The sequence below is a fragment of the Desmodus rotundus genome, chromosome X (genome assembly GCF_022682495.2).
Source record: "Desmodus rotundus isolate HL8 chromosome X, HLdesRot8A.1, whole genome shotgun sequence".
Lineage (NCBI taxonomy): Eukaryota > Metazoa > Chordata > Mammalia > Chiroptera > Phyllostomidae > Desmodus > Desmodus rotundus.
The window spans coordinates 65,259,863-65,283,392 of NC_071400.1; the positions used below are offsets into that span (position 1 = coordinate 65,259,863).

At 39.8% G+C, this 23,530-nt stretch overlaps 1 protein-coding gene across 2 annotated transcripts in view; it reads left to right on the forward strand.

Annotated features, from left to right (window-relative positions):
* SHROOM4 (shroom family member 4) overlaps positions 1–15,226 on the forward strand; it is a 229,667-nt gene extending 214,441 nt beyond the window's left edge. For both annotated transcript variants that reach the window (XM_045187590.2, XM_045187591.2), the window contains 4 exons: positions 3,872–4,021; positions 4,895–5,075; positions 10,374–10,643; positions 11,567–15,226. In XM_045187590.2, coding sequence (XP_045043525.2) covers positions 3,872–4,021; positions 4,895–5,075; positions 10,374–10,643; positions 11,567–11,836 — 871 coding nt within the window. In that variant the 3' untranslated portion in view covers positions 11,837–15,226. The remainder of the gene's footprint in view (positions 1–3,871; positions 4,022–4,894; positions 5,076–10,373; positions 10,644–11,566) is intronic.
* The last annotated feature ends 8,304 nt before the right edge of the window (positions 15,227–23,530 follow it).

Here is a 23,530-nt window from a genome sequence, read left to right on the forward strand (position 1 = left end):
AGGTCCCTGAAGAGGCAGGCAGCATGAGTGTGAATTCAACCTCCATCATGTACCAGTTGCGTGATGTTGGACTGTTCCCAACCTCAGTTTTCTCACGTGGAGAGTGGGTATAATGATACCTATTCCATGTAATTGTTGTGAATATGAAGTTAATCTATGTAAAGGACATAGCCCTATGCTTATCACATAGTAGGTGCTCAGTAAACTGTAGTTGTTTGTGTTCTTATCCCTAAATACCACTATCAAAATATATTTATTATTTCCCAGTTTGTCTTTAAGATATGCCTCGGTTTCTTGCCCCTGAGACAGAAGGCCCTGTTGTCTGTACTAGGCTTTTCCTAGCAGTGTGGTTCAGGTACTTTTTATCTTTTCTTACGCTTGTTCTTCAGAACAAGAGGCCAGGTCACAACCTGACCTGCCTTTGCTCTAGCACCTGCCTGGACTTTTAAACTCTTCCAAACACCCCAGAATCAAAGGTGTTCCTGGGGTTGGGTGCTTTATGCCCTGATCATTCCTCACAATGGCTAAGAACATAGTTTTCCTCTTCCACTTTCTACTTTACCCCCACCCTTGTTTTACCCATCTCTTTGCATTTGCTTCAGTGGGCAATACATGGTAGTTGACAGGGTGAGCTACTTGGGCAGGGAGGCCAAAGCAGAAGTGTCATCTAGCTGCAAGACTCCCAGTGTCTGTTCTCTTCACTGTTCCAATGCTCATATGCATGCCCTACAATGCATGGTTGTCTTCTTTGCTCCAAAGCAAAATAGCTTTGGCTCTCAGCTCTGCCAGTCCTCCAGGAGAGACCTCAGCCCACTCTCTGCTGAGAGTGAAGGTTGGGGGTAGGTATCTATCCTCTAAGTGCTTTCTTTAAATCCCTTTAGAGAAGGAACCTGCCTGAGACTTGATGTTAGAAGTACCTTCTTATCATGTCTTTTACTGACAGGCAAATCTATTACTTGGCTATCTGGAACTAGTCAAGGTTTTCTAGCCCAAAGCGCCACAAGCACAGCACTTAAAGGGCCAGGTTCCCTGACACTGTGAGAATCTCTTATCAGATACCTAGTGGCTGCTTCTTAAGCTGTCCATCTATCTGGGGAGCATTGTTATTGTGATTGGAATACCTTTTGTGGAAAGTGACTATAATTGTTATCTATCACAGCAGGGAGAAGGGAAGGTGACCTAACACATAATAAGTGCTCAATATTCAGAAGAAAGATGTTGAAATATAGAACAAACTGACAGGAACCAGAGGGGAGGGGGCGCATAGGGATAACTGGGCAAAGAAGGGGACAGGTCGTCACGCAATATGTATAAAGGACCCATGGTCAAAGCCAAAGGAGAGGGGTAGGATTGAGTGTGGGAGGTAAGGGTGGGTGGGATGGGGAAGAGTGGTGATGGGAAAATGGGGACAATTTTAGTTAAACAACAATAAAAAATAAAATAAAATATAAATTCTAAAAAAAGAAGAAAGAATAAATGAACGAATGAACATGAATTAAGCATTTGCTCTGTGCCAGACACTGCTAGCCATTTTATATCCATTATTTCATTTAATCCTCCCAACAGCCCTAAGGACCATTATTATCCTCATTTGACAGATGAGAAAGCTAAAGCTGAACAAAATAAGAGACCAAATAAGTCAGAATTGTGCAGCAAAGATTCAAAACCAGATCTGCCTGACTCCCACATCTCTGCTTATTTCACTATTTTAGTCTCATACAGATTTTGTCCTTATAGTAAGCCAGGCCTTGATGAGGCCCTCCCATGTCCTGTAGGGTAGGAAATATGTATAGGATGTAGTAGTTATAGTACCCCTGTCAGTCTCCTGGTCCTTCTTCCTTTATATGTGTCCATTCACCTTCGCACCTTGGCCAGAGAAAAAGAAATTGCTATTGTTACAAATCTTGTCATTTGTTCCAGAGATTTTTTAAAACATGACTGTGCAATGTGAGGGGCAGCATTTGTTTGCATACATCCCTGGTTTGTGGCCGCAAAAAGTCAATTATAGATGCTTCTTTGAGTGATGGCAATTTAAGGAACAGCATCAATCCCAACATAGCTAATAGTTTTGCTTGCTTACCATGTACCAAACATTGTTCTAAGTACTTTCATGTATTGATAGATTTAATCTTAACAACAAACCTATAAAATAGATACCATTAGTCTCCTACATTTTTTAGATGAGAAAAGTGAGGCACAGGTAACTTGCAGAACATCACAGGTAGCCAGAATTTAGGTGGTCTGACTCACTGTACCCACTACATCATCCCAGGATTTCTGGACTCCTCAGGAAGAACCTATTACAGATCCTCAGATAATACAGGGTTCTAACCAGAAGGAAGTGACTTTAAGATTTTATAATGGAGAATAATGTTAGGGGCAAGTACATAGGTAATACTTTGAACCTAAATTAACCCAGATTATCTCTGTAACCCACATACTATTCAGTTATAAAATTCTGGGATACATTTAGAAGCAGGTTAGTGGAATTATTGAGTGTTAGTTAAGTCTAATAACACTGATTCAGGTGCTGGTATAGCTTGCTTTATGGAAGCTATACATTTCCTTTTAATGCTCTGTAGAAGGAATCTGATTTTGTCTTCAATGTCCATTATCAAATTCAGATTGTGTTCTCAGATCTCCTTTAACCCTGACTTATTAATGGAGATTATGAGGAAATGAGCCCTAGGACATGGTGCACAGGGCTCTGTTTGCTGGGGAAGTGTGTCTCTAATTACCACATCCTTTTAAAATACAGTTTTATTTTTTTGCAGTTTTATTGAGATACAGCCACATTCTTTTAAAAAAATTTCTTGATTGATTGATTTTAGAGATAGCAAGGGAAGAAAGAGAAACATCTATCTGTTGTTCCACTTACATATGCATTCATTGGTTGACTCCTGTATGTGCCCTGACTGAGGATGAAACCTGCAACCGTGTCATATGGGGATGCTGCTCCAACAAACTGAGCTACCTGGCCAGGGCTACATTCTTTTTCTTTTTCTTTCTCTTTTTTTTTTTTTCAAATTCAGTACTTTCTGAGTCAGAATGTTCACATATGCCTTAAATATTTTTCTTATAGATAGGAATTCTCTACCTTATACATCATATGCCCTCCAGAATGTTCTCTTTTCTCTGCTAACATAGATATAGTTCAGTCAGAAAATTCCTTACATGCACAGTTTTATATGCTGTCAAATTGTCCCTTTGGGAGTATAGCATAGTGACTAAAAGCACAGATTTTGGAGTTAGGTCACCTAGGTGTACATCATGGGCTTGACATTTACTGTCTGGTGACCTTGGGAAAGTTACTTTACCTCTCAATGCCTCCTGTTTGTTGCCTGTACAATGGTTGTCATGAGCATTAAATTTTATATCTGTATCTACACTGCTTCCCATCCTGCCACACACACACAGCATAGGACAGCTTCTGGGACATAGTAAACACTGTGTTATGTTAGCTAATAGTGTTATTTTATCAGTGTAATTAGCTTAAAAACCTACATATAAAATGAATATCTAGGATGAGGAATGTTGGCGTGCCAAAGTTCCTTTTGTGTGATGAATTATGAGACAGCATAGCATGAATTAGTAAATAGCTGTGGAACATTTGAACCATTATTTTTGACCTTTATCTAAGAGCTGCAAATAGCTGCAAAAATGACTAATGAGTTTCTCCTATTTTTCCTTTCAAACAGCTAGAGGTTAGCAAAGGGGCAGTGATACTGACAGGTGGGGGTGGCTGGTAGGCAATAAGAATATAGAGGGGGTGGGCCTTCCCCTTGCATAAATTATGGGTGAAATTATTTGCCCCTTTGTCTTTGAAACCTGACATTGAAGCATTTTATTTTTATTTCCTTCCTCATGCCAGACCAGAAGCCTTGATGGCAGAAGACTCCAAACCCAAGACAGCATGGAGCCAGAGCTACTTCCTTCCTGAAGAGCAGTTCTCTTTGATGGGCTGGGGCTCCAAGAAGCAGCACCTAAGCCCCATGGGCTTCAGTGAACCCAAGACAACAGGGTCTGCTGCTGCACTTGTCAAACCCCTTGGTGCCACTGGTTCCATTTCCCCCCCACTTTATTGTCCAACTGTGGAGGAGGTTGGGGTATTTGGGGATATGCCAGAAGTGGAGAGATACTATTCCTTCTCAGGCCAAAGGCCTACTAGAAACCAGGCAGTCTCAAAAGAGCTAATGAGAGATGTGGTGGGCTGTGTCAAGTCCCTGGCAGGATTGCTAACCCCAGCCTCCAACATGGTGACCACCTGCTAAGGTCATGGGTGACCTCTTTGCTGTGGAAGATCTGCAGTGGAGAGGCCATTTTGAGCAGGAGTTGTACCACCGGGGAAGAAGAAATTATCAGTGTTCAGGAAAGCCACAGGGTGTTTTTGCAAGCAAGCAGACTAAATAGAGCTGGAGTGGGCAGGGTCCAGGATGGACAGTTGGGAAACCAACAGGCTTAAGAGGACAAATAGCCGAGGTGTCAGATACATCCCTACCACCTAGCTCCTCCCTTAGGATCCATATTCCAGTGCCGTGAACCAAGGAGGGTTGTTGATGATAAGCCCAGAACTTTAGGGGCCTGTCAGTTTTTCTGGATTTTATGGGATATCAATGACCAAACCAAATGATCTCTAAAGAAATCTCCATAGCTTCAGAAGTCAGGGGCAAGGAAATTGCCTTTGAAGTTCTTAAAATTGGCCTTGACTTGGCTTTTAGATAGCTTTTATGTGGTCTGTTTACATTTGAACCTGCTTCCTGGTCCATCATTTCCTTATTTTACAACTCCTTGGTGAAGCAGGGTCCCATTGTATTACAAATAGGGAAACAAAGAACAAGAAGGGTCAGTAGCTTCTCAACAGAGGTGCTCAAATGGTCATTCTTTGTTCCCACAGACAAGAATTTCATCACTTCTCACCTCCTCATGGGGGCCCAGGGATCCCTACCTCTTACTCAGCTTATTACAATATTTCCGTGGCCAAGGCAGAGCTGTTGAACAAGTTGAAAGACCAACCTGAGATGGCAGAGATTGGCCTAGGAGAGGAGGAAGTGGACCATGAACTGGCTCAAAAAAAGGTGAATTTTTAAAAAATGTCTTAGAGATTTTTCAGCTTGAGTATGTCTAGAGGTTGCCCTGGCCTCTAGGTTCTTTAGAACATCTTGGTACATTCCTGTAGTTTCAGTATGGCAATCAAAAAGCCTCTCTGGGTTTCTCACAAATACAAGTCCAGTCTCTTTTTTATCTGGTCAATAATAGTAATTATGGTAGTAGTAATCATAATCATCACTGCAGTGTTTCTCTAGTCTTTATAACAACTCTATAAGGTAGACATTACTATCCCTTTTTTACCAGTTGAGAGGACTAAATTGTCCAGGGTTGCAGACTAGGTGATAGACTCAAAACTTGAAGTCAAGACTGTCTGACTTTCTGTTGGGCTATCCCTCCTAAATAAGCCAGCCTTGTTAAGAAACTCTCTGCACAGGGCACATCAGAGTTTTTGCCAGTTGAGTTCTAACCAATGGCAATCATTGATTGTATTCTCTGTGTAACTTTCTGGGAGAGAGAACAGACTGACTAAGAAAGGAAAGGAAAAAATATAAGCTGGCGAACTTTAGTATTTATTTGCAAATATAGTCAGTAATCTCTTAAAAATATTAAATAGATAAATGGAAATGTTGTTCCAAGCCTCCCCTTTCTTCCTCTAAGTAGTAGCCTGGTTGTCTAATCAGATTCCTGCAATCACTTTGCCCTTCCTGTACTTACCCATTTAATTTCATAAACAACTGGGTTTTCATAGCAACCTGAAAGGCCCAATTTACCACTTTGTGGACATCTGAATTCAATGTAAATTAGTCTTCTGCCCAAGTTTCCCATTCTGGATATGACCTGTAGGAAAACTCAAGGCCATTTGCAAGAGACCCCACCACCACTTTCTAATCTGGAACAAAATGTCAGCAAAAAAATTGGAAGTGTGGTGGTATCACAGTTTTATTGATCCAAATGCTTGCTTCCTTGGATTTCATGTTCCCTGCTCATGGCATGGCTGCTCCTGCCTTACTCAGCAACTTTTTATTATGAGCAAACCTAATAAAATCTGACCAGAAAAAGAAAGAAATGATCAGAAATGGCAAAACACAGAACAGCGGATAGTGATCTGAAGTGATTATGGATGGGCTGGAACAGTTTTTGTCTCTGAGGAAGATAGGTATGGAATGATGCTGATTTATAATATACCAGAAAAGCATCTTAGCCCTGCCTGGGTCTGCAATGACTCCACAGCTCTACCCACTACACTTTCTCCAGGTTTGAAGATCAGGTTGCAAAGCCCAAGTGCCAACAAACAAAGGGGTGTGTTCACTTTTATCCTGGCATATCTATGGAACCTAAGAGCTGGGGTAGGTAGGTGATTTTCCAGGTTGATCATTTGGCCCCCCAGCCCTCCCTTGTTCCTGGCATTGAATTTTATTTGGGAAAGGAGAGGGTAAGGATGTAACTGGGAGCCTCTTGGCATCTAATTGTGTTGCTGCATTAATATCATTGATCCTTCATTCCCAGTGGGTTTTGGAATTTTTCCTAACTATAAACCTATTCACTTCACACTAAAATCATGGTGATCTCCTAAATTTTGACAAGTTCTGAAATATGACAAGAGACTCTGAACCCAGAGCATATTCTTTTGGTCTTGGTTACTTTTGGTATCTCTAAATAAAGCACTAGAAAGGAACACACTCTAGAAAACTACAAGCCAATGGTCCCAGAGTGCCAGGGTGGGAATAAGAATAAAACAAACATCGAAGCATACATCTTATATACAAAATATTATTCTAAGCATGTAACATGTATTTACTCACTTAACTCTTTTTTTTATTGTTGTTCAATTACAGTTGTCCCACTTTTTCTCCATTGCTCTCCCCTGACCTGCCCACCTCCCACCCACAGCTCCCACATTCAATCCCACCCTGTTGTCCATGTCCATGGGTCCCTTATACATGTTCCTTGACTAGACCCTTATCCTTCTTTCTCCCTGTATCCTTCTCCCCTCTGGTTGCTCTGTCCCTTGTTTCCATGTCTCTGGTTCTATTTTGCTCACTTGTTTGTTTTCTTAATTATGTTCCACTTATAGGTGAGATCATATGGTATTTGTCTTTTACCACCTGGCTTATTTCACTTAGCATAATACTCTCCAATTCCATCCATGCTATTATGAAGCCTAGGAGTCCCTTCTTTCTTTCTGCTGTGTAGTATTCCATTGTGTAAATGTACTATAGTTTTGATCCATTCATTTACTAATGTGCACTTAGTCTGTTTCCAGCACTTGGCTATTGTAAATAATGCTGCCATGAACATTGGGGTGCATACGTTCTTTTGTATTGTTGTTTCAGGATTCTTAGGGTATAACCCCAGCAGTGGAATCATTTAATTCTTATAACAATATTACGAGGTAGGTACTATTGGTATCCTATTTTTTTAGATGGGGAAATTGAGGCACAGAGAGGTTATTTGCTCAAGGTCACTCCACTACTTAGTGGCAGAGCTGGGGTTCAAACTCAGATAATAGTAGTAGTAATACCCAGGTGATAATAATAACAACAACAGTAGCAGCTGCTGCATTAGTAAACATGCATTAAGTGTTTAATGTGCCAGGCATTACTAAGTATTTTACCTCTATGATTTCATTTAATCCACACAAGAACAGGGAGTAGGAGGAGAGGAGGCACTTCTCCATGTTACAGATGATAAAACAGAAGTTTCAGTGGGGCTGGGTATCTCATCCAAGGTCACACAGTTTTGAGGAGGTGGAATTGGATTCCAGGCATCCCTGACTCCAAAACTCCATTCAACCACACCACCTTCCTTCCTGTGAGTGTAGTCCCAGAACTGGTTACATATATAGGGGAGTCAAATCAGAAGACACAGGCACTAGTACCCTTGAGAAACTTACACAGTTTCATCAATAGTAGGAAAGGGATCAGACGCACATACATGAAACTTACATCAATAGTAGGAGAGGGATCAAGCGCACATACATGAAATGGAAAGTGAACAACTTCAAATTAAACTATAGGCTTCTAATTCTAAGAAATTGGAGAGTTCCGAAAATAAAAAGATTATTGATAGAAGAGTTATGGAGGTAGGGGCTTTCAGCAGGCAGGGTAGGGGCAAAGCTTGGCTCAGAAGAAAGAATGGAACTAGCCAAAGTAAAGAGATAAAGATCAGGTATAGGTGCATAAGCAAATCAGGAACATGAGAATGAGTGTTGTGAATGCTAATCCTGAAAGGTTCTGAGAAATGAGATTAGAATGGTAGAGTGGGACCAAACTGAATAATAATAATGGCAGCCCATTTTTACTGAGTACTGAGTCTATGTTAAACCCTTTGCATTCATTTTGTCATTGAATCCTTATTATAATTCAGTGAAGAAGGTACTGCAGCTGTCCCCATTCTGCAGATAAAGTAAAACTCCATAACAAAATTAACCTAAGGTCACACAGCTAGCAAGTTGCAGAGCTCTAAGTCAAACATAGTCATTACAACTCTAGAACTCAGACTATTATCCAAAAGGCCTCAAAAGCTAAGCTGAGGGGTTGAAGATCTACCATAATGCCATGAACATTGGAGGTACTTAAGTGGACAGAGGGAGAATGAATGAAGAAATAGGCAAATAATTGATGATGATGGTTTTCCAGCCTATGTTCTCACAAGCATTCAAGTGCTGGTTATTAAACAGTCTTAGCATGGATTTATTTATTTATTTATTGTGACATTGGTTAATAAAATTACATAGGTTTCAGTTGTACAATTCTATAACACATCATCTGTATATTGTATTGTGTGTTCACCTCCCCAAGTCAAGTCTCCTTTTGTCACCATTTAGCTCCTCTTTACTGTCTTCTACTTCTCCCATTACTCCCCACCCCTCTTTCGCTCTGGTAATCACCATACTGTTTTCTGTTACTGTGAGGTATTTTTCTTTTTCTTTTTTTTTCTTTTTGCTTAATCCCTTCACTTTTTCACCCAGCGCCCAATCCCTATCTAATCAGACAGCTGTCAGACTATTCTATGTATCTATGAGTCTGTTTCTATTTTGTTTGTTAGTTTATTTTGTTCATTAGATTCCACATATAAGTGAAATCATATGGTATTTGTCTTTTTCTGACCGGCTTATTTCACTCAGCATAATACTCTCCAGCTTCATCCATGCTATTGCAAAAGGTAAGATTTCCTTCTTTTTTACAGCTGAGTTGTATTCCGTTATGTAAATATACCACAGCTTTTTTACCCACTCATCTACTATTGGACACTTGTGCTACCACCAAATCTTGGCTATTGTAAATAATGCTGCAATGAACATAGGGGTGCGTATATTCAGATTTCTTTGAATATATTCCCACAAGTGGAATTGCTGGATCAAAAGGCAATTCCATTTTTAATTTTTTGAGGAAACTCCATACTGTTTTCCATAGTGGCTGTACCAGTCTGCATTCCCACCAACAATGCACAAGGGTTCCCTTTTCTCCACATCCTCACTAACACTTGTTTGTTGATTTACTGATGGTAGCCGTTCTGATTGGTGAGGTGATATCTCACTGTGGTTTTAATTTGCATTTTTCAGGATTAATGAGGTTGATCATCTTTTCACATGTGTATTGGCCATCTGTGTGTCCTCTTTGGAGAAGTATCTATTCAAGTCCTTTGCCTATTTTTAAATTGGGTTGTTTGTGTTTTTGGTGTTGAGTTGTCTGAGTTCTTTATAAATTTTGGATATTAACCCTATATCAGATATAGCATTGGTGAATATATTCTCCCATTCCGTGTGTTGTCTTTTCATTTTATTGATGTTTTCCTTTGCTGTGCAAAAACTTTTTTAGTGTCATGTAGTCCCATGTGTTTATTTTTTCTTTTGTTTCCCTTGCCTGAGGAGCTATATCAGAAAAAAAATATTGCCATGAAAAAGTCCAAGATTTTACTGCCATGTTTTCTTCTAGGATTTTTATGGTTTTTGAGTCTTACATTTAAGTCTTTATTGCATTTTAAATTTATCCTTGTGCATGGCGTAAGAAGGTGGTCTAGTTTCATTTTTTCAGCAACTCTTTATTAAGTTACATTTTGTACTACCCCATGGGTACCATTATCTAATGCCAAGAAGTTTGGTGTTGACAGAGATTCTTCCCAGATTCTAAGAGATGAGAGACAAGGTACTTGTCCTGAAAACTAGAATTGTTTTGTGACTTGCTCAGGTTTCTTTTGTTTCCAGTGACTATGGTGAAGCCCACCATCTGTTACTTGGATCACAAAACAGAGGTTACAAGAACAGATAAGTTTCTGTCAGTCCCCATTCTCATCCTTTGCCTCCTTCTCTTTGTTTCTTCTAGATACAGCTTATTGAAAGCATTGGCAGGAAGCTTTCTGTCCTGCGGGAGGCCCAGCGAGGATTGCTGGAGGATATCAGTGCTAATTCTGCCCTTGGGGAAGAGGTGGAGGCTAACCTAAAAGCTGTCTGCAAGTCCAATGAGTTTGAAAAATACCATTTGTTTATCGGGGACTTGGACAAAGTGGTCAACCTGTTGCTGTCACTCTCTGGACGACTGGCACGGGTAGAAAATGCTCTCAACAGCGTTGATTCAGAGGCCAACCAGGAGAAGGTAAAGTTGGAGTCTCAGGGGTGTGGATGGAGGGAAATGCCATCTGTTTCTTCTCAGAGCTTCCTCTTTCAAGTTTGGTTAGTCTGGGAGGTAGTCTAGTGTTGAGTGTGAGTGCTGGCTTTTAAGTGCCTTGAAATTCTGGCTCTACCACTAATTAGCTATGTGACACTGGGCAACTTAACCTCACTCCATTTCAATCCCTTAAAAATGGAGTGAACACACTACCTACCACATAGGGTTTCAGAATTAAATTATATAACCATGTTAATATCTTAAAACAGAGCCCAAAACTGAATAAACACTGAATCAGTACTAGTTGCCAGTAGTAGTAGTAATAGTAGCTGTAGCAGCAATTTCTACCCTCCTCTCTCTCCCCCCTCCCAACCCCCCAACTTAATTGCAGGGAGAGATCTCACCAAGTACTTGTGATTGGGAGGCTGTTAGTTCCACAGCTTGGATATGAATGGTTTTGCAAACAACTCTGAAGCCACAATAAGAGGCACATATGCATGTGCCTACACATGGCTACATAGACACACATCCATACACCCATGCAGAAACACATACCATTTTGAATGCATTGTCACAGTGATGGTTATTCACAAGATAGAAGGGGTCTGAGCTGGCTTTGTCAGAGCCTTCCCCAACCCATACATCAGTGGTGGTCCACTGATTAAAAGCAGCTTAGAGATGGAAAAAAGGTGATTGTATATTCCCCTGTCCAGAATCACTGTTGTGTACACCCTCTCCCTGCTACAGGAAAGAAAGGCTATTGCATGAAGGTAGACTTCAGGGTAGAAAATCCAGGACTGATTAGTTAGTAGAGTGGGTAGTTGCTTTGTGGCAGCACACCCAGTGGAGCACTGGGTTAGACAGATGACTGGTAATTGGAATGGCCTTTAATTGGTCTTCTGCTTCCCCAGCTGGTGCTGATAGAGAAGAAGCAGCAGTTGACAGGGCAGTTGGCAGATGCCAAGGAGCTGAAAGAGCATGTGGACCGACGGGAGAAGTTGGTGTTTGGCATGGTCTCCCGCTACCTGCCTCAGGACCAGCTCCAAGATTACCAGCACTTTGTGAAGATGAAATCTGCTCTTATCATTGAACAGCGAGAGCTGGAAGAGAAGATCAAGCTTGGGGAAGAGCAGCTCAAATGTCTCAGGGAAAGCCTACTCCTGGGGCCCAGCAATTTCTAATTCCACCAGCAGACTGCCCATACCATCCCTGCCCAGCCACAATGGGAAATGCTTTCAATCTTTGTTAGCAGTTTGTTAGCAAATAGATAGCAGTTAGTTAGCAGTTTGTTCCATATCCTCTAGCCTGAATGTCTCTCACTGCCCCTTACCTAGCAGTGCACCCAACCAGCTAAGAGACTAAGGAGGATCTAAGCTTCTACCCTACAGTGTAGAAGCAAGAAGTAGAAGCTGTAGCAGAGTGTGATTATACAACCACACTCTTTCCCACAGTTTGCACAGCAAGCATTCACTACATACAGAACCAACAAAGTGCCTTCATTCCTCTTTGCACTAGGGCATCAGAGACATCATGTACTCACCACCCACCCACACCATAGTCAGCCTCTGAAGGCTCAGAAAGAAACTGCCTATGTGGCTCCACTCTGCCCCAATGCTCATGGCCCAGCCATTTCCCACACAGATCTAGCTGTCTTGAGGGCATTCACGTACTGGAATTTCAAGGCCTCACTCAAGCTTTTCAATGTGAAGTAGAGGAGAAATTACACTTAACAGAATGTGAGTAAAGGTTTGAGATCCCCAGATGCCCAGCTGAGAGGAGCTAGGCTTAATGAAATTGGTTCCATGCCCACCTTCCCCAACATCTACATGAGGGGGAAGTGTCCTACTCTCAGCCCTAGCTAGTATGGCCTCCTTTTGTCCTAAGACTTTGGGTCTACCACTTCCTGTTTCATCTTTTATTGCTGGGATTACACATGCCTACCCTAAAGGCTTCACACTATGGGGCATGAATAGCTCTGCTAAAGCTGACTTCTGCATATAAGTTTCATTATTGGGGGGAAGGGGTTCTTAACTGTTGTATTTTAAATGGCCTTTGATTTTATTTATTTTTATGTTTTATTGGGTTTTTTTCTTTTTCTTTTTAACTAATAAAGTGAGAAGAAGGCTGTTAGAAAGTGAAAAGTTAGCCCAGGAAGAAAACATGTTCTGCAGATCAGCCTGAATTCACCATAGCTAGGTAAGCGGGTGTCAAGGCCTTGAATTATTCTCACCATAGCTAACAAGTGTCTAAAAAAGAAGTTTTCACCTTGAACTCAGCTTCCCCACTGTGGCCTGGCTCTATACTTCCATTGAAGTATGGATAACCATGAGCTTAGAGTTCCCTGATAGGTTTCAATCTTATCTTACTTGTTTTTTGAAACCAAAGAAATCTGAAACTGACAAAGGTCCACCTATTTCTTACAGTCTCAAAGCTAAGGAAAGGGAAGAGGTGAGCTCAGGAGGAGCTCCTCTATCTAATTGCTTTCTCAGCGTATGGCCTGGCTCAGGGAACCCAAATTCATGGTAGCTGAAAGCTCCAGCCAGGGCCAGTCCCTCAGAGCAAAATGTGATCCAGCCAGGATCTGAGGCAGACAAACAACTGATGCTGCTGCTGTTGCCTAGACCCTGACAGGAGGAGCCAGTTTCTATCCTGGAAAAGCCCTCGGTTTGGTGATGGCAGGAAGGGAGTTGTAACCAAACTCTGCCTGTTATACAACTCAGTTCCCTATTCCTTGCTAAGTGGAGCCCATGCTTGGTATTGCACAGTTCTGCCCAGCAAGCCCTGGCATCTGTTGTAGTTAGTGCTGAGTTCTTCACTGTCCTTGGAGGTTAACTGTAGCAGCAGGAGTACCTCATTTAACCAAAAGAATTTGCTAAGGAACTTTGTTGCTGCTACAAATACTGGTTCCTAACTTCCGCTTCCTTCTCATTGTATTTGGAAACAATGGAAGAATCTTGGCCAGCAGGGTATCCTGAGGTGGGGGCAGGGGCTAGGTATGCTCTTAGTACACTGCTGCTGTCCGAACTACAGTTAAAATGTCAACCTGCCATTCTCCCCCCAAGTGGAGAATTTTACTTTATTCAGAAAGGCTGATCGCTTGTAAAGGGTTAGGCTTACAAAGCCAAGGTAGAGGAAGGTGGGGGAGTGCTTTGAGTTATAGGCTGTGACTGCCATCTTAAAAAAAAACAGGCTCTAAGACAAACAATGAACAAGTTTAGATGTCCTGTATTGAGGGGATGGGGCTGATGTAGTCCATGACGATAAGGGGTGTGTGTGTGTGGGTGTGTGTGTGTGTGTGGCTGGAAGAGCTTTTGGAAATATAGGCCCAGAGAAAGAAAAGAGTGGTCGCTCACCTAGACACTATGACTATAGTCTGAGTTTTTCTAGTGAGCAGTTGAATGATTGTACCTTAAATTTATCACACTAAAAGTACTATTGGCTCTGTTATTTTTGTCCCTCATCCCACCTCAAGTTATTTTAGAATTGGAATCAGAACACAAGGCTGCTCATTTGTACATGGCAGGACAGTTTCCAAAGATCTTAATAAAATAACCCACAAATTATATTGAGCAGTGAAGTTAGGCAGACAGAGGAGAACTACTAAATAGGCACTGATGCCCAGAACTGCTGACATAGTCCCACTGTGAGTGATAGTGCTGCAAAGCTGTCACTGTTACTTGAGATGCATTGTCTCTCTTCCATTCTCATTTCCTGGGCTCTGCCTTCCACAAAGGCCTGCCAGGGGGTAGCAGTTTGGAAGGCAGGCCAAGGGATTTCCACAAAGATAGTTATTTGTCTTGACCTCTGCCCTCTCCCTTCAAACACTCACACAGGCCCCAGTGAGTAATAGGTAAGTACAGTGGTTGATATATATAGAGAAAGAGCTATTATAACATGTCCCTTCTAACTCCCCACTCCCAGGGGCCTGGTTAATTGAGTCTTCCTGAATCCTACTGGCTTCACACTTGGCCAGGATATAGCAGTACATGCTCAATGTGAATTCAAGAGAAAGAGACAGAGACACTGAAAATAAAGTCCTCACAAGGGAGAGACTGGAAGCAGTGGAACAGAGAGGGTGAAAAGATGAAAAGCCTCCTCCAAGGCCAGTTTTAGGTTCTGTTTTCCATTTAACCTCATGTGCCAAAAAGCTGTCAAGGGACACTAGAGCCACAACCTGAACCCCAGCCTCCCTAAAGGTGCTGCTCTGCCAGTAGCCGGTTTCAGATGAAGGAAGCTGGGCACACTTCTGGCCACTTCCTCTTGTCTGGATCCTGGTGACTCCCGCTGTGTTTGCCAAAGGAGTTATCTATGCCAATAATATTTCTGAAACAGCATATTATATTCTTTGAAGATTAGTAGATCTTTAGAGGGGGGTGGGGCAGGGGGCAATTTCTATAGATAAAGAACCAGTGTTTGTTGTACAACTGTTGGGCGTCATCTATCCCATGTGAAGCTATTATTTTTGTGAATCTTATTGTTTCTGCATTTGTGTCCTCCACCACTCCCTTCTTGGCTGGCATTGGTATGCCTGCCAGATTGTCATCAAGGGTCATACTTCAATAAAAGGTGCTAAGGACAAAAAAATATCTCATGTGTCTTGACTCAGGTAATGGAAATCCCCTAATATCCTGCTGAAAATTAATGGAAAGGAATCTTGTCACCTATCCATAGTTTTTCACAGGTAACCATATGACCAAGCCTTGCCCACATTCCTAACCCCTTTACCTGGCTCCTCAGGGATAGCATTGATGTCATATCATTCATTATCCCCAGTAAAATAAATTAGAATTCTGGAGGAGCCAACAGTAGTTGTAACCTCAAATGTAGACCTCAGCAGTATAGAGTCCATTTCTGAAGTCTGTTCTGATCAGAAGTGAGTCACTTTCTAGACCTCCTCCAATTGACTTGTCTACTAGTGTCATCTTCCTTCTACCTTATATTCCAGTCTCACAACTTCACTCCTAGCAACCTGTACAGCAAAGTCTTCACTGACCAGTTCTTCAAGATAGCCTCAAGGTTTAGACACAAATGCACTTCAGGAAGCTCCCCTGACCCTGAAAAGCTTAATTTTTCCCCTTATCTATACATTGTTCATATCCCAACTGATCTCCTATTTTAGATATCCAGTGTGGTAGAGTAGAAAGACCCTAGCTTTGGCATTAGAATGATCTGTGTTCAATCAAATCCTGGTTCTTCCACTTAGTCTATGAACTGATTATTTACTCAACTTCTTTTTTTTCTTTTTAAATCTTTTTGTATTTTTTCCATTACCTTTTAGTCCCCTTGTACCACCCTCCTTCCCTAGCAGTCACCACACTGTTCCACACTGTTGTCCATGTGCATGAGACCTTTTTATTTTTTGCTCAATCCCTCCACCCTCTAACCCCCCACTAGCTGTCATCCTGTTCTCCATCTTAACTTCTGAGTTCATTTTTTATCTATAAATGGGAACAATAATATATATCTTGCAGGGTTATTGTGGCTTAAAAATAATAAATGAAAGCTACCAGCTATCTACTAAGAAGTTGTTACAAAGACAGAATCCCAGGCTCCACCCAAACCCACTAACAAAAGTCTGCATTTTAATTAGTAGATTCCCAGGAGATTCATATGCATATTAAAGGTTGAGAAGCACTAACCTATCACCAGCATGCTCAGTACACATCACTACATATTATTCTAGTCCTGATTTACTCAATTCATCCTTCCAAGTCCTAGACATATTCTTGCTCTTCTCATACTGCCCACCTAAATGAGTTCAGCAAGGTTGCATGATAAAAGGTTGATATATAAAATCACTTGTATTTCTATACATTAACAATGAACAATCTGAAAAAAATAAGAAAACAATTCCATTGACAATAATGTCAACTTAATAAAGTACTTAGGAATACATTGAACAAAAGAAGTGCAAGTACACTGAAAACTACAAAACGCTGAAAGAAAAATTTAAAAATCTAAATAAGTGTAAAGATACTCCATGTTTATGGATGGGAAGAATCTCCAAAAACAACACTTCTCAAATTCAAAACTTGCTACAAAACTATAGTAATCAAGACATTGTGGTACAAGCACAAGGATAGATACATAAATAAGTGGAATAGTATTGAGAGTACAAATATAAACCCTCTGTGGGGATGTTAGGGGTGGAGAGATTGAGCAAAAATGAAAAAGAACTCATGGACTTAGATAACAGTGTGATGATTGCAGATCAGAGGGGAATATAAGGAGGATAAATGGTAATGGAAAAAAAATACTAAAAAAAAAAAAAAAAAAAAGAAAAGAAACAGCCCTGGCTGGTGTAGCTCAGTGGATTGAGTGCGGGCTGCAGACCAAAGGGTCGCCAGTTTGATTCCCAGTCAGGGCACATGCCTGGGTTGCGGGCCAGGTCCCCAGTGAGGGCCATGTGAGAAGCAACTATACATTGATGCTTCTCTCCCTCTCTTTTGCCCTCCCTTCTCTCTCTAAAAATAAATAAAATAAAACCTTAAAAAAGATTTAGAAAGAAAGAAAGAAATCCTTACATTGATGGTCAGATAATGTTTGATAAGTGTACCAAAACAATAAAATGGAAAAATAATAGTATTTCAATAAATAATGTGGGGACAACCGAGGATTCACATGGAAATAAATGAAGTTGGACCTGTTTTTACACCACATGAATAAATTAACTTTAAATGGATTATAAACCTAAATGTAAAACTTAACATTACAAAACTCTTAGAAGAAAACAGTAGTAAATCTTCCTGACATTGGCTTAGGCAGTAATTATTCAGAACTCCAAAAGCACAAGTGACAAAAGAAAATATAAATAAATTGAAGTCATTGAAATTCAAAACTTTTGTACTGCAAACAATACCATTAAGAAAGTAAAAAGAATCTACATAATTGGAAAAATATTTACATATCATATATTTAATATTGGACCTTTATTTAGAACATATACATAACTATTACAACTCAATAATAAAAATAAATAATTAAAATGGTCAAAGGATTAGAATAGACATTTCTCCAAATAATATATATATAAATGGACAATGAGCAACAGGAATGATGATCAACATTAAAGAAATACAAATAAAAACCACAATGAGATACTACCTTATACTCACTACCATAGCTATAGTAAAAAAGACAAACAATAACAAGTGTTGTTAAGGATATGGAGAAATTGAAACATACATTGCTGGTGGGAATGTCAAATTATGTGGCCATTTGGAAAACAATTTTGCAGTTCCTTAAAATGTTAAACATAGTTTTCACATAACCTAGAAATTCTACTCCCAGGCATACATAACTAACAGAACAGAAAACAGGGACTCAAACAAAAACATATACACGAATGTTCAAAGCAACCTTATTTATAATATCCAACATGGAGAAACAACATAAATGTTCATCAACTGAGGAATGGATAAACAAACTTTGTATATCTGTATGTGGGATATTATTCAGCCATAAAAAGTACTGATACATGCTACAACAAGAATGAATCTTGAAAATACAATGCTAAGTGAAAGAAACCAGTCATAAAAGATGACATATCACTTCCATTCATATGAAATGTTTGAGAATAGGCAAATGTATAGAGGCAAAAAACAAGTTAATGGTTGCCAAGGGCTAGAGGGCTGGGAGGAATGAGGAGTTACTGCTAATGGTCATGGGGTTTCTTTTGGGGGTGATGAAAATATTAAAATTACATTGTCATCATGGTTGCCCAACTCTGAATGTGCCATAATCATCTAACTGTACACTTTAAATGGATGAACTGTGTGATATATATGAATTATTTTTCAATAAAGATTAAAAAAAAACACCTTTTGTTTATTTCCATCAGTCTATTTCCATTTGTCATTTCTATTGACAAAAATATGAATTGACGGTAAGCATGTAGTTCATGCCTGAGCCAAAAGGGTACAATATTCACACCATTTGAATTTAGGGAGGGAACTTGTCATTACATTATTCCCTTGCAGACTTGGCAGACCCAGCAACACAAGGCATAAGAGTAGTCTCAGCTCTGTCTCATGACTTCAGTAAGAATAGTATGGATGGGATCTAATGCAAAAGAAGGACAAATTTTCTAGGTAGGTAGTATGGTAGAGTGATTAAGTACCTCAGATCTTTAGACAAATAAAACAGGTTTCAGATCCTGACTACACCAAATACCTTTATAAGTTACTAAACCTTCATCTCTAATGTGGGGCTAATAAAACCACCGCCTCAAAGTATCATGAATATTAAATGAGATAATCCAGCCCTGGCTGGTGTGGCTCAGTGGACTGAGCACTGGCCTGTGAACCAAAGGGTTGACAGTTTGATTCCCAGTCAGGGCACATACCTGGGTTGCAGGCCAGGTCCCCAGTTGGGGATACATAAGAGGCAACCACACATTGATGTTTCTCTCCCTCTCTTTCTCCCACCTTCCCCCTAACTGTAAAAATTAAATAAATGAATAAATAAATAATCTTAAAAGAAGAAAATGTTCTAAAAATAAATAAATGAGATAATCCGTATGAAGCACTTAAAAAAAGGACAGCCACTATTAAGTATTCAATAAATGTTAGCTGCTAGATTTATTTTTTGTGTGTGTGTAAAATATTTTACTGCATGATCTCATTTAAGCCACACAACAATTTAGGTCAGTACGTACAATTTACTACCCGGAACAATCAGCAATAAGTAGTATAGTCATGCACCACATAACATTTCAATGGCCAACCACATATACAATGGAGTTCCCATAGGATTTTTTTTTTACTTTGTATTTTTTTGTTGTTCAAATACAGTTGTCTCCATTTTCCCCCTACCACTCCCCCACACCCCAGCCATCCCCACTTCCCACCCTTGATCCTACCTCCCTTCGGTTTTGTCCATGTGTCCTTTATAGATGTTCCTGAGAACCCTCCCCGCTTTCCCCACTATTATCCCCTCCCACCTTGCCTCTGGTTACTGTCAGTTTGTTCTTAACTTCAATGTCTCTGGTTATATTTTGCTTGCTTCTTTGTTTTGTTGATTAGGTTGCACTTATAGGTGAGATCATATGGTATTTGTCTTTCACCACCTAGCTTATTTCACTTAGCATAATTCTCTCCAGTGTCATCCATGCTGTCACAAAGGATAGGCATTCCTTCTTTCTTTCTGCTGCACAGTATTCCATTGTGTAAATGTACCACAGTTTTTTGATCCACTCATTTACTAGTGGGCATTTAGGTTGCTTCCCACACTTGGCTATTGTAAATTGTGCTGCTATGAACATTGGGGTGCATAAATTCTTTTGGGTTGGTGTTTCAGGGCTCTTAGGGTATAATCCCAGCAGTGGAATTGCTGGGTCAAAGGGCAGTTCCATTTTTAGTTTTCTGAGGAAATTCCACACTGTTTTCCACAGTGTGGCTGCACCAGTCTGCAATCCCACCAACAGTGCATTAGGGTTCCCTTTTCTCCACAACCTCTCTAACACTTACTGTTCGTTGATTTGTTTATGATGGCCATTCTCACCGGTGTGAAATGATATCTCATTGTGGTTTTAATTTGTATCTTTCTGAAGGCTAGTGATGCTGAGTATCTTTTCATATGTCTCTGGGCCCTCTGTATGTCCTCCTTGGAGAAGTGTCTGTTCAAGTCCTTTGCCCATTTTTTAATTGGATTGTTTGTCTTCCTGGAGTGGGGTCGTATGAGTTCTTTATATATTTTGGAGATCAAACCCTTGTCTCAGGTATCATTGGCAAATATGTTTTCCCACAGGGTCAGTTTGCTTTTCATTTTAATGATGTTTTCTTTAGCCATACAGAAGCTTTTTATTTTCACGAGATCCCATTTGTTTATTCTTTCTTTTATGTCCCTTGCTCTAGGGGAAATATCAGTGAAAATATTGCTGTGTGGAATATCTGAGATTTTCCTCCCTGTGTTCTCCTCTGGGACTTTATTTCTATTGAAGTGAGGTTGAAGCAAAAACAATATAAGGAAAAGTAAAATACCTTCAGCTTTAGAATCAGACAGCTCCATTAATGTAACCTTGGGAAGTCACTTCATTTGCCAAGCTTTAGCTCCTCTTTAACAATGTGGATAATAATCCTTCTATAGGGAGGCAGTTTAAAGACTGTATACTGGAATCCACACTGCCTGACTTTGAATACTGGCTCCACCACTTACAAATTGTGTGACTTTGATCATATCTAACTTTTCTGTGCCTGGGTGTCCTCTTGTGTGGATCAGAGGTAACAAAAACATACACCTCCTTGGGTTCATATGAGGAATTATTAAGTTAACTCATGAAAAGTGCTTAAAACAGGGCATATAATGAATTAAATACTCAAAGAATGTTAACTATTATTATAAAGCTATAGTAGGAAACATGAGATCCTTAGTAGAGCTGGACATGTGGTAGGTCCTCAGTGAAAGGTAGTTCCCTTCCTCACCTGCCCTGATCTGTGCCCCAAATCAAGATTTCCTTAGATTACAGAGAAAAATGTTTCAGACTAAGGAGGTCCTCATAGAAAGTACAATATTCTGGCAGGCTCAATACTACCATATTATTGGAACAATGTCATCTATTAGCTGCCTACACCAATATTTCCAAGAAAACACTCCATTCAGAGCAGTAGGATGAAAACTACTTTGCATGTGAACTACTTGGGCTCCAATTGGAGGATGGTTTAGGAAAATCTACTTCTCTCAAACCTCTCTTTAGATTTGGAGTCTACTTAAATGTTATTGAATTCCCTAACACAAGTTAGGCATTTTCACATATCTTTACTTCCACTTTTTTCTATCTAAATACACAATTTTAAAACAAAAATCCTCATTTAATCTTCACAACAGCTCTGTGATTTTTAAACTTTTCATTAAGTATAAAGTCACAATTTTGGCAGCATTTTTGCTATTTATAATTAAACAAAAGGAGTCTAACTGTAATGTGATCCATTCGTTCATTCATTCATTCATTCAACTAATGTGTCAGGTATTGATTTATGCTCAGGAGATTCAGAAGTGAACAAAATAGGCAAAGTGCTACCTTCATGGGGCTTCCAGCCTAATGAAAGAGACATACACAATTGCATGATATTTTATATATAGAAATGTACCCAAATATGTAATCATTTTTCCCCTGTACAGAAAGCAAAACAGATTTTTTTCTCTTGATTCCATAGCTGTTAGTAATAAGCTAAATTCATCAGTCCCTTTGCTAATGTAATAACTAAAACATTTACATTAATTTTCAGCAGAGATATTCTTTTCTCACTAAATAAAATTTGTATTGAGAGTTTTAAAGATGTCTAGCAAAATATGGCAAACCACTATCACAGAAGAAGTCAGTTTTAAAGATAGTTTTGACAGAAAGGTTGAATTCCACTGTTGATTAAGACAACCAACCTATATCACATACGGAAATCTTACCCATTTTGTGCATGGTTCAAACATGGCCACAGGCTAAAGGATTCTGGCAAAAGCCTCTCTCTTAATGGGAAATGTAAACCTTTAGAGACTATGCTTTATTTGTAAACTATAGATTTCTGAAATATGGACCTTCATCCTGGCTTTGCTCACTGCTCGCTAAGTAAAACAACATGGTTTTGAACTCCCATTTTCCTCCCAGTTACTGATTTTTCTATCTAAAAAGCATAATTAATGGAACTCACTTTCTCAGGTGCTGAGTTCATTGTATTTTTTTCGCAGAGGAAATAATTTAGGAAAATGCCATCATGAGTGAGAATCCAACTTGCAAATGTATGAGGTTAAATGTGAATAAGTCAAAATGCTGAAAAAAACAATTACTTATACCCCGATTTGTCCACATTTAGTTTGATAATGGTGAAATAGCAGAGCCATTAGTTGATACAACAAATGATAACTTCTAACTAAGAGAAATCTCATTGGCTAAGCTTAAACAGCTCCAATTTAGAAGTTTCACATATGACTTTATATTTAAACACCTTTTACAAATATAAAAACTTTATTTTTCTTTTAGGAAAGTAGATTGTGGTATGAGTAAGGAGGAAGATAGAGAAGAGTAATGAGAATAGATGAATTAGATATATGCAAGAACACAATTTTGGTCACTTTCCCACTGTCTGGTAGCTATTAAGTAAGTCTGATTGAAGAATGAGACAGTTAGTAAAACCTTTTATAAACAAATCCAGCTTTGACAAAACATAGCCTAAACCATGTCTGTTCCCTAAACAATCTGAAAATGAGGAAAACCATGTGTCTTCTGGGCTTTGCTGGAATGGTACTCAAAACCCTAAGACCTAGAGCCATCTCTGCCCTCACTCTGATAAAGTGTTCCTATATCAGTTCTGCAAAGGGGGTACTTTTGTGGTTATTAAAGTGAAGAAGTGACATCCTACCTTGCTCCAGGGTCTGAGTATAGAGTGCCCTTAACACCACTGCCCAAGCCTCACTCCCAAATGGTATGTGAGGCCAGCTCCCTCTACCTTCTATCACTGCCCACCGGATAAACTCCAGACTCCTTGTATACAAAGCCTTTCATAATCTATCTCCTATGTATTTCTCCAGCTATGACTTCTGACATTTCCTCACACACACACTTAGCTCTAGTCAGTTCTCCTAACATGTTATATGGTCTCATCCTTCTGTGCTTTCTGATAAGCAGGTACCTCTGCCTGAAATCCCTCCCCTGATGTCCCCCATTTAATTAATTTCAACTTGTCCTTTGATGTTACTCAGATTTCACTTCCTTCAGAAATATCCTATTATTATACTAATAACAATGTATGATATTTGGGTAAGATAATTGTTTATGCTTTCTGTCTCTCCCTTTAGGCTGTGGACAGAAACTAATTTATATCACTAACACTTAGCACAGTGGCCTAAGCTTATAGTAAATGCTTCAGAAACACAGGGTAGTAATT